Raw genomic sequence first — 12,175 nt, 5'->3', positions numbered from 1 at the left:
TGAAAAAGGCGTGTACTGCAACTTTACTGCAAGGTGGCCAAACCCACCAGATGCACATTGTAAAGTCTGTGGGGATCCAGTGGATTCTGTCAAACATTTCCTGTTATTCTGCCCAGTGTATTCTGCATCGAGGAGACATTACCTGCTGCCACTCTTTCGCTTAAGAGATATTAGATCAACTGAAATAGCGGGCACATTCTGTAAGAGCACTATTGATGTAAATGTAATCTATTTTATCTTCATAGAGCCTTGCTTCAAAGGGCAAGAAGTATAAAGTAAATGGAAACATGCTTATTAAGTAACTGCTAATGAATTAAAGCATGTAAATAGATGAACTAAGATTTTAAAACATTTTATTGAAACTTTGATAGGAAAGTATTGGGTTTCCATGTTTAATTGCAGTTTATGTATTGTTGGTATTAAACTGTTTTTATATATTGTGATGTAATTATGCTTGTATGGTTTTAAACCGAATAAAGTTAAGTGAACAACAACATAGCAGTACCAGGAATGTGTAGCTGGACTGGTTGTATATACAGCGGCATGAGTCAGGGTGGGTAATGAGTCAGTAAGATTGTAAAGTGTGCAAGTAGAAAAGTTGAGAATTTTATTGAGAGGAAAAGGGTTAGCAAGGGTTGCCCAAGTGAAGACTCAAGTACTAGTCAAGACGACTGAGTAGCAGAGTTGAAATTAGTGTTTTCTTGGAGTGGTATTTTGGAAGAGGGAGGATATTACTGAGGCTTAGTAGGTTTTTCCTTGCATTATTGGCAGTCAAGGTAATTAAATGGTGGACCTTTAGATCCCTATCAAAGAGAACCCCAAGGCTGTGAACCTTGATAGAGTTCTTGAGGAGTTCAGAAGGAAAGGATACTAGTAAAGGGATGAAGTGGGGGCATTCTGAACTGGGAGATGGTAGACTTCTGCTTAGAGAAATTGAGCATAAATAAAGCACCATCCAGTAGTGGATAGCTGAGTTACTGTCAATATTCCCATGCAGATGTTTTAGAGGTTAAAGAGCAGTGGACAGGGATAGAGTCCATGTTGACTCCTGCCAGGAGAGGGATGGTATCACAGGTTTCCATATTGAGGAGATGAAGGAACAGCATTCGAAGAGCTGGCAGGCCATCCAGGGAAGTGGTGTGTTTTGGATCTCAAGGATACAGAGGATGAGACAAGAGAAGGATTATCAACAGTGTGAAGTAAAAGGAACTCATGGTGACAACAGTAAAGACAGACACAAGTGATCACACTTCAAGGGTGTTTATTAAACCTGTATGCATGGGTGAGAAAAACGCCTAATCTAAACCTAAATCTAAAATGGGAGAAAGCTACGACCATCAAATAATATTAAGTCAGTACTAGTCTTGTCAAATGAAAAGGGCCTATACTAAAAATAAATATTGCCAATCCTTACCACTAAGTTACAAAAAGAGTGTGGGATAATGTTCACCAAAAAAAGAAAGAAGGGTTCACAAACTGATAAGTCAGGATGGTATGGCTGGGTATCCCTTCCCCACATTTTAAGCGTGGGATAAGGCGGAACTCCTGAGCACAGAACACTCCTGGGCCTCTCCAGCACGAGACTCACAATTCCAGTTCAGCAAAACCAGAACCTTCAGGGTCTAAGTCTCTTTTCTACAAAGTGTCTCGCCTTCGAAGTCCTGGTGGATCAAAACAACAAGCAAACAAAAGTTCCTTCTGTAATCTTGCACCTTGGGCGATTGCCTCTTCGCCCCTTTGATCTCCCTCTGCCGGTCTCATATCCTTCTTGCAACTTGGGCCTCCCTCGGTCGGGTTCACTACGGACTTTCAAATGCAGCTTGCAATATTCAAAAGCTTTAATGTCTTTTTAAACAACTTCTCACTGTGGACAACCCTCAGCCGGGTTCACTCTTGTCGATACTATGTTCATGGGTGTATTGCTCTTCACCTCAACTCGCAGGCATCCCTCAGCCGGGTTCACAATTGACAATTACACAGTTCACTTTGCTTTCTCACAATATGGGATTCATTCCCATTAGCTTTTCCCTTGGCATCCCTCCGTCGGGTTCACATAGCCATCTTTAACACGGTTCAAGAATTTCTAACACAGTTCATGATTTGCTCAGTTTCATCAGAAAGCGTTGGTTCCCTTCTCTTACCTTTCTTTCAGCATCCCTCTGTCGGGTTTACACTTGCCTTATTTCACAGTTCACAATCTTATCAGAAAGCAGGGTTCCCTTTGCCTACCTTTCTCCTGACAATGGGTCAGAGGGCATCATTGCACGGTAGGTGGTAAGGGTTTACCGGTACCGGTAAGGGCACCGGTACCGGTAAACCCTTACCTCCTTACTACGAGGTTCCTTTGCGGGTCCTGACCTTAATGGCTGCTGTAGACCAGCCGTTAAAGTTGAGCCCTATGGGTCAAAAATGGGAATGGGGAAGGGGCATGGAAAAAGGGGGAATTACCGCCCCGCCAACCTTGGAATGGGGTGTTAATTCCCCTTTTCTCCATGGTGGTACTGGTATGGTACCGGCGGCAACCATGGTGCTAACAGCACCATGGTTTACCGCATTACGTGTAATGAGGCCCAGAGACTTTTGATTGTACAAGGAATTTGGCGTGACCCTCGAAGGACCACTCTGACACCTCACGCAGCCCTTTCCTAGGGCATTCTGGTCTTTGCAGTTTCAACACAAAACCAGAGTGGCCAGCAAGAGTACTTCGAATGAGCACTCTGATGGATCCTGACCACTCTGCAGCTGGCCCTTGTCTGGGTTTTCTCAAAAGATCAAACACACACACAAGTTCTTTCTTCTCAAGTTTCTTGCGCTCACATAATGTTGGCACTTGCAACTTTGAGCTCAACACAGTTCGGTTTGCTATCAGCTTCCTCCGACTCACTGGCTGTGTTGAACCCGTTGGCTTGCCTTGCCTCTGGAGTCAAGGATGGTACCATGGTAGCCAGCATGCCTCCCTACCTGTGATATCAATGCGGGAGGCCCCTGTGCACTGTTGACATCTGTTCCTCCACACACCAGCTGTAACTCCTGGTTTTATGCTTTCCCTTCAGAGGCTTCACGGGTCTGAGTTGAAAAGGGCAAGGGCAGTTCCCCCTTCATTGTCCTTCCAGGTCTCGCAGCCTTTCTCCTCTGTTTAAACTGCCAGTTCGGTTTAGCTGTTTCCTCGTGCATTCGCCCTTGCTCGTAGTGTGCTTTCATGATCCGCCTTTTATCCCTGTGGTGAAAGTAAAGGGCTGTCAGGTATGCACGGTTACTGTCAATTGCCTGACTCTGCCTGACGCTTGTATTGGGACATGTCAGGTAAACAGCTCTGGTGTTAGTCTGTTGTCTTTCTCTGTGTGAAAAGTGTTTGTGTCAGAAAAGGGGTGGGGATAGAGTTTTTAAATATCCTACAGGGTTGGATGGGAAAAGGTATTACAGGGAATGGGTTATTGCATCTCGGCCCATCAGTGTCCCACTCCCCGGAGACCTCCATCCAGGTCATCCTCCCCCACTGGTCCGCCCCCAGGAACTGGATCTAATAGCGATGGCCGTGTCCTGGCCACCCGGATGATAGATCCCTGGGGACTAGTAAGTGAGACACCTTTGGGTTTCTCACAGAAGGTTGCAAGTGGGTCTGGCATAATCAGGGTTAAGTTGATCTTGAGGAGGTGAGTAGAGAAGAAAGTTCAAGACATGGGTCTAGGGTATTTCTGTGGAGTGATGGCTGTGAAAAATGGAAAGGGTTGTGGATTTCATGAAATTCAAAGTAACTGGCAAGCCTGTTGAAGACCACCCATTCCAGAATTCTTGAGTAATCAAGCCGAGGAGACAGGCCGATTGTTGGCAGGACTGTTCTGGTTGGCAGAGGGATTTTGAGGTTAGGAAGGTCAGCATTTAGATCCCCATTAGAAAAGAATAGTTTGGAAAGGGATGAGAGACAGGAGCACTTTAATGGTGGCACTTCCTTGAGAATTTCTGGCGCGTAGGAGTCCACAGGGGTACATATTGGGTCGGCTATCGGAAGGATAGGAGCCAACTCAGTGGGTGAGGTAGCCGAGAAGGAGCGAAGACAGAATAGGGTGCTGAGAGGGGGTGAAGAGCCAGGCAGGGGGAGGGAGATGAGGGTGGTATTGCTGTCACTGATCATGTTGTACTTATATGAGATGCAGAGGTCAAATTCATTAGCTGAGAGTGAGGAGGAAATATCTTGAGGGCAGACAGAGCCAACATGGCTAGGAAGGTAGAGGGGAATTGACAGGTGTGTAGAGAGAGGAAATGAGAATGGCAAAGTAGTTGGACTTGGTGGTTTCCAAAGCTGTCATAAATGCTTGGAGTGCAATTCTGTAACCAGGGGGAGTGGAGGGGTGTAGGATTCTTGCCATCCATGAATGTGATTTATGCTGATGAACCTCTGGTGTTATCTGGGCCTTGGGGTGAGGAGGAGAGGGAATAAAGGCACAAGCAGGAGAGTGGGTCACATTGGAAACAGAGATGTTGAAGTGAATTATTGAGCAGTCAGAATGGGAATGATCAAGTGTGGGGCTTGATGTCTGGATGTTGAACTGCTGCATGAAGGCAATACGGCCTTCAATAGGAGTCAATAGAGAGGTCAAGCTCGGAGAAGGAACTGACTTTGCCAAAGGGCCTGCACTAGAGGTGAATAGTGAGAGGAGTGGGCTGTTTACAGAGGTGAGTGGTTGTGTACTCAAAAAAAGATGGAGAAAGTCAGATGGAGGATGGTAAGCAGACAAATTAGGCTTGTTGTTTTTCAGGCCAACTCCTACAACTTTCGTGGCCACAAGGGGGAGTTATTAAAGTATCAAATACATTATATAAGGCAACAAGAGTGGCACTATAATGGGAGGAAAACCAGGTGTCTGTTAGTCCGATGACTGTGAGTTGAAAGTTGTGGGAGTCAAAATATTTCTTGCACATTGGTTAAGCATCCCATAATCCAAGAGTGAGAGTAGTAAGGGAGGAGCAAGAGGACAGAGAGCTGAGTATACGAAAGGGGAGTTGAGGGGAACAGATTGGGTTAAAGCCTGATTAACAGCCTATTGATCTTTTGTGAGGGCTGTGAAAGACAGCCATGGAATAGGAAGGGGAGTGAAAGTGGACTGGGAGAGGCTGTTGGAGTTCTGTCATGGAACGCTTTGGAGACATGAACAAAGTAGAAAATGTGTTGTGAGCAGTGGTATGCAGCAGAATGGGGATATGAAGATGCATGTTCAAGTATGACCACTTGTGACCAGTGAGCATACAATAGTAAAGAGCCACCAGCAACCAATTTGCAAAGGTACTGGACCAATCGGCTTAGTACAGGACCCCTAGTGACCAATGGGCATAGTAGAGGGCCACTAGCATCCAAAATTCACTGCTACAATACCACTAGCAACCAATAAGCGTAGTACAAGTTATTTGGCGAATAATGGCCATAATACAGAGCCACTAGCAACCAGCATACAAAAATGTAGTGCCACTAGTGAGCATAGTACAGGACCATTGGTTATCAATGATCATAGTTCATCATGGAATTCTGATGACATGTGACTAAATAGGATTCCAACACCAGTTGTGCAGGTAAGTACTATTTTTACCTGCATGTAAGTTATTCACCCACACCTGCAACAGTGCGATGAAAAGCATCCATTTATTGCAAATCAGGTGGCTTGACAAGATGATCCTCAGACTTTAAGGGGCCTCCAATCTTCTTTAGTTAATAGAGAAAGCAAATGTTTGCTTTACCTAAGTAGTCTATAAATATACATGCCTCTCTCACCCCTCATACTTTGAGGTCCTACATTTTACTGCCATGTTCCTGTCCTTTTAGTGATATAAAAGATGCTGTCCATCATTGGCAATATTAGAAACTGAATCACCCCAACTATGGACAAAGCAAACCCACTCTGTAAAATCCCTTATTCCCTAAACGGCCCCCTTACATAGCAGTGCGCTTTAAATCTATCCTTGACCCATCCTACAAAGGCAGTGTAGAAAGTCCCATACCGATTCTGGTTGCAGCATCGTTTCAGACTATCCCCTCGGAATGCCATTTAGTACTAATTATCATATATTAGTGTTGTTGTTCCCTGATTTGTGAACTTTGTACTGATGTATACCTTAAAAGCATTGGCATGAACATCTTCAAACACATACCAGAACTTTGTAATTCACCCTTTTTATTTGTTTCCTTGAAGGAGTGCCAAATCCAATCAGAGTGGTACTAGTACTGTACTCTCGGAAGACGGAAACCAAACAAGTCATGTGAGCATCACTTTTTAAATACATTTTACTTTTGTGACCTGGTCTTTAAGACTACCTCTTTTAATGTATGTTGTCTAACTTTAGAAGAATTAGCACTTCATATTGGTAAATTTCACTTACATTGAATGGATGATTTATTATTATTATTATATATTTTTATAGCGCAAATAGATCTTGTGAGCAACAGAGCACTGTACAGGTCATAGAGAAATACATTGGTAGTAAGAATTTAACAAGTCATCAAGCAAATACAAGTAACATTGATCACAGTACAAGTGAGAGATGGCAGTGTGAACAAGATAGCCAGAATCTAGGTTACATCAAGTTGTTGATGGAAGAGTCAGGTCTTCATTTCTTTCCTAAAATAGAGGAGACATGGAGCAGTCCGGATTGGCACTGGGGTAGAGTTCCAGAGGACCAGAGTGTAGCATGAGAAGGTAGCCAGAGGAGTGCTCTCAGAACCAGTGTTATGTGTTCCCTCCTCGTAAGTCTGAGGAGTAGTCTAGCTACAGTGTTTTCACTTTGATTCAATGACTTTTTTTGTGACGTACTCTGGCATACCTAGTTAAATGCTGTTTGCGTAATCAATTCTTGAAAGAATCAAGGAGATGACAGCCAGTGCTCTGTGTAGGAATGAGAGGTAGGGCATAATTTGTTGACTAGAGCACAGAGGGTAGAAGCCATTTTTGAATATTGTGCTGACTTGGTGATCCAGGGTGAGTCCGTTGTCCATTCGTTCTTAGGTTCTTGATAATTGTAGCTGGTTTAAGGACATTTTAGAGGTGTTTCAGGTTTCTGAGGTTGATGCTGGAGTTTCTGTTGTAGGTCGTTTTTTATATGATTTGTGTGTCATCTGCAAAGTTGTAACAGGAAACCCATAAGATCTTATGATCTTTGTGAATGGGACCATATAGATATTGAAATGGAGCGGTGAGAGACTTGATCCCCAGGGAACTCCATTTGTTGGCTGAAATTCATTGATTAGGGTTTAAAAGTTGCTTCAAATTCCATTCTTTATTGTAGCATTAATGGCTTGCTCTATGTTTAGAAATGTGATTCTGAAATTATTGGCGATATCATCACATAGTTTCTGGGTTGGTAAAGTACCTTTTTTAGGAAGAAGGGTTTCTTTTCTCATTAATGATTTAGTTAAGTTCTTTCTCTGGTTGATGTGGTATTATATATTTATTATGAATAGTAACATTTATTTGTTTATGGATTTCTGATCTGTCTTTGGTGGGGGACATTGTTTTTACAAGAATTTGATTGATTTTTTTCTGTTTTGGTAGGTGGGGTGTGAACTATCTCACTAAAGTCTTTTTTTATTGAGAGGGTCATATGCTTAAGTGGCATGAGGGTTTCTAGTGCTTTGGTTATCCAGTTTTCTAGGGTTGTTGAAAATTCTTTACAGAAGAATGGGTTACAGTTTGTTGGGTTTAGAGTTTTCCAACTTCTCCTGGCGGTGGTTGTTTGTCCTTTGTGAGTAATGAGTTGACGCATGTGCATGTTGATAGTAAATCATTAGATGATTGTGCCATAGTACCTGAAGGGCATGGATGATGAGAATTAGGTCTCACAAAAGGTTGCATTGACAGTATGGCCTGCAGTGTGTGTCGCTCCTTTGACCATTTGTTTGAGGTGAAAGCTGGCTATGTAGGAGCTCAAGCTTTTGGGTGCTTACTATGTCGGCTCCTCAAGCAAAATGTTGAGGTCTCAGAGGACAATTAGATTTTTCTATTGCATTGCTAGGTTAGCAATTATGTCCAAAAGGTTTTCTTCGAAGTTTGTGTTCCATGATGGTGGTCCATAAATAAGAAGGAAGGAGAGGTTGATTTGGTGGTTAAGTACAAGATGGATCAGGAGTCATTCACAGCCCCGGAAATCCATGTCATTTGAAATTGCAGGCCTCCTCCTCTTTTGCCCTTCCGGTTGACTTGGATACATTTGAGGTTGGTGGGGCAAGGGGGGTAGGTGGGGTACTTGTGTGCTATTTCCTTGTAGTTGTCTGAGAACCAGGTTTCTGTTATAAAGAGCATGTTGGTGCCTTCTTAGCTACGTTTCATCAATCCCAATCTGTGTTTAGAGAGATGATAATGGGCATTGAGCAGATGGCAGTGTATCATATCTTCTGTCTCTGGATCACGTGTTAGTGCCTTTGGATGCCCTGTTTTGCTTTGATGTTCTGTGTGCAAGCCGGGGTCCAAGCTGTCCGATTGTAGATTGGTTGTGAGGGTGGTCACCTGCATAGAATCTGAGATTTCATTATTAAACAGGTCCAGCGGGTTACAGGTCAAGTTGTTTATTTTATTTGATTCCAGCAAGAATATGGCTGCTGGGTGCTCCATAGTGATGAAGGGAGTATATAGGTTGGGGATTCTTCTTCAGGTAATGTAGTCTCGAGCATCTGTGCTGTCATGAGTTGGTTCCAAAATTGGTGTTCTGAAATTGTATTCTTGAGATGGTCATATGTAAGGTTGGCTGTGGGGGGGGGTCTCCAACGTTCTGGTTCTTGTCCTTATGTGCCCAGTTTCCTGAGTTGTTTCTTGTGGTGTGCTCGGTGAAGGAAGCAGGGCATTATATGGAGAGCTAGTGTAAAAATAGTAGGATTTATGATCTGGCTTGTAGTATTTTTCCCCTAGGGGCATGTCCACTCGGTGGAATGTTGGGCAGTGTTTGTAGTATTGATGGTGAGCCTGTAGGTTAGTTCCCTCCTTACCCTCCTTTCCTTCCTTGGGATTCCCATTGTCACTGCGCCGTGTTGTATGCTTATGTTTGAAAAAATTATACATGATGATGCTGACAATATTTTACAAATATGGGCTGTTTCTTATGTGAGGGGCCTGGGTTCAAGGAGTGAAACTATTAGATTGAGCATGCTTTTAGTAAGTCAAGGTAAAAATATACAGGAATACAATGTGCTTTTTAGTGATACCTATAGGTGAACACAAAATGTGACCTAGAAATGATGCAACATATTTTGCTTTGCGATGTGGCTCAGTGTGGGAAAAAAAATGCAAGGCCTTCGGTTAGGGTTATCTAGGTGTGGACAAGAAGTAGCACAGTATGTGGCAATGTATTCTCAAAGGGACACACAGTTATTGGGCATAAGTTATACAAAATGAAATAACGAAATGTTCCCTGCAAAGGATACCTTAAAGTGAGTACAATGTACTGCGCTTTCGCATCAAAACCGAAATATGAAACACCACAGTATATAAACCTATCACTCAGATATGAAACCTCAATATATGATATGATAAAATAGGTTATCTTGACACGCTTAATACACAGAGGTTTCTAAGCGCGGACTCGGGATTGAACCTGTGTTGCTCTGTGTCATCTTGCTTCCAAGGCGAGCATGTTGCCGCTGAGCTATCCTCTCTATAAAAGGTAAAATTAGAAGCACCTTCTGAGAGACACTGGGATGTTGAAAAAAACTGCTCAAAGTTCAAAGCAATGCAATCTGTTTCATTTTGTGATCCTACTTGTGAGTGCAACAGAGTACAATTTAAAAGCAGTGAAGTATTGAGACAGTATGTATGACAATGTAAGGCTTTAATTTGGAATGTCAATGTGTGAGCAACAATGGAGCACAAAATGTGTTGCTGTACCTTCACCAGTGCTCCCATATGTGAAAAAAACAATAGTATAGGAAATTAAATAAGTCATTGGGCCTCATTACGGGTCCGGCAGTAAAAAAAATTGTAATTACCTGCATGTCGGTGCTGCCGGAATCAACAGTTGTTTCTGTGTTAGCGTGCCCGCGCATTCCGGCATGCCGGAAACAGTTGCACTGGCACGCCAGTAATACCACCACACCCTCCCAAAATCCCCACACTGCCACCCTCAATGCCTCCGATTCCACCTCCACGCTACTGGACTCACTGGCACCGGTAACAACGGTGCCGTTATTACCGTGACTGGAAATAACATGTTCGCCGGAAAAGGAAATGGACCGGCGGCCATTAACAAAACGCAATCCATTGCAATCCTTTGAGCACAGGAGTGATACCCACATCCCGAGCACAGAAGCAGATCAAAAGACATGTCAGCAAGGGCACCTGCAACCCGGAGGTGCAAGCCACGCTTCAGCGAGGCTGAATTGAACATGCTTGTAGATACAACAGTCGAGCATGCTGACCAACTATTCAGCACCAATCTCAGAAGGCAGGCCCAGCTATGCAAAAAGGCAATCTGGGAGGAGGTGGCCCAGAAGGTCACTGCAGTTGGAACAACACCTCGAACTGTCGGGGACTGCCATAAAAGATGGGACGACTTGCATCTGAGGGTGCGAAACCTCCTGTCGGCACAGCACACCCAGGGCATGGTCACAGGCGGCAGCACTGCATCCCCATCCACCTGCCGCCATGGGAGGAGACCTGCAGTAGCGTGCTGCACCTAGAGTCAATTGAGGAAGTTGGTGCAGCGGAGGCCGGCACCATGACATCCGAGGAGGCTGATGAGTACCCGTTACCCCAATGTCACATCACACACCTTGTCCACACTGCATATATGTCAAGTATGTTGTGCACAACGCCAGTACAGCCCTGCCGGCCGACCCCCACGGCCCCGTGAATCCTGGTTGCACACATCCACATACACCTTGCAACAAAACCTCGTTCATACCCCACTCACACAATGAACATAAAATCGGCCCACTGTATCGCCCTAACAAGATGCTCCTGTAGGCACTCAGACACACATCCTCCTGACACTGCCTAACTTGTGTTTTTACTGCCGTGCTAGCACAGGCCCAAATTCACGTCAGTGCCAAGGAGCTTCACCACCAGCAAATGACCTGCCAAACACAGCAATGAAACATGTGGCCCCCTTGTCCCATCCACCACGACCCATGTTTCAAAATCATCACTGACGCAGTAAGTGCCACAGGCAGCAGTCACATGTGTAACATATCCATGGCACAACCAGTCACACCACAATATCATACGGCTTGTGTGGCACACCCATAACACCCTATCCAGGAAACACAAGTACACCATGGAAGTGCCACTTGTACACACCATGTAGGCACACCACACATGCACCCTCACAGTATCCCTGACACAAGCATGTGTGTACCATGCCATGGCCACCACAATGTCCCTGACACAGCACTTTCATCAAAAAGTACTAGCATTCATGTCTGTCTCATCAATCCACACCCATCACTGATGCCCTGCCTTTCTGACTCCCTCAGGCACATCATCTGGCAAGGAGGCTGACAAGCCAAGTACATTGAGGGCCACAAGGCCTCGCCGCAGAAGGACCACCACCACGTCCACACAGGATTCCACAGCATCCTGCGGCAGACGTGAGAGTGCATCCACATCCGCTTCTCTCCAGCTGCCCACCATCACAATGGCACCTGCACCCCTGCCACCCACCAACCCGGTGGCACCTGCACCTCTGCCGCCCACCATCCCGATGGCACCTGCACCCCTGCCGCCCACCATCCCAGTGGCACTTGCACCCCTGCCACCCACCATCCCAGTGGCACCTGCACCCCAGCCGCAAGGACGTCCACAAGGGGGTCCTGATGAAAACACTGTCGACGAGGCTGGAGCAGAAAGCGTTGACACGGACCACAGCTACGAGGAGGCCATGGCCTTAAGTGCCATGGGCCCAATGAGCTCCCAACCTCCTCACTTACGCAGTGTGAGGGACATTGAAGGCCGCCTGTCATGGATGAAGCAACGGCACGACTCCCTGACATCACTTGTGCAACAGTACCTTCAGGAGGTACAACTGATGCGGGTGAGTGTCAGGCCCGTTCGAGGCGGAATGCGCATATACTGGGCAGATGCACACGTGCCATTGTGCAAATGTCACGCTGGGTGAGGGAGGGGAACAGTGTCATGTACTCAATAGCCGAAACAATGTCCATGTTGCTCCAGGCCTTCCTGGACCAAAGGCACTTGTCAACACC

General features: G+C 45.2%; 1 protein-coding gene across 6 annotated transcripts in view; it reads left to right on the top strand.

Annotated features, from left to right (window-relative positions):
• OSBP2 (oxysterol binding protein 2) overlaps positions 1 to 12,175 on the top strand; it is a 2,072,116-nt gene that overhangs the window by 1,130,304 nt on the left and 929,637 nt on the right. For all 6 annotated transcript variants that reach the window (XM_069619135.1, XM_069619136.1, XM_069619134.1 and 3 more), the window contains one exon: positions 6,183 to 6,249. In XM_069619135.1, coding sequence (XP_069475236.1) covers positions 6,183 to 6,249 — 67 coding nt within the window. The remainder of the gene's footprint in view (positions 1 to 6,182; positions 6,250 to 12,175) is intronic.

The sequence above is a fragment of the Ambystoma mexicanum genome, chromosome 10, assembly GCF_040938575.1.
Source record: "Ambystoma mexicanum isolate Mex_15411 chromosome 10, UKY_AmexF1_1, whole genome shotgun sequence".
In the NCBI taxonomy this organism is placed as follows: domain Eukaryota; kingdom Metazoa; phylum Chordata; class Amphibia; order Caudata; family Ambystomatidae; genus Ambystoma; species Ambystoma mexicanum.
This window is presented reverse-complemented; position numbering and strand designations above follow the sequence as displayed.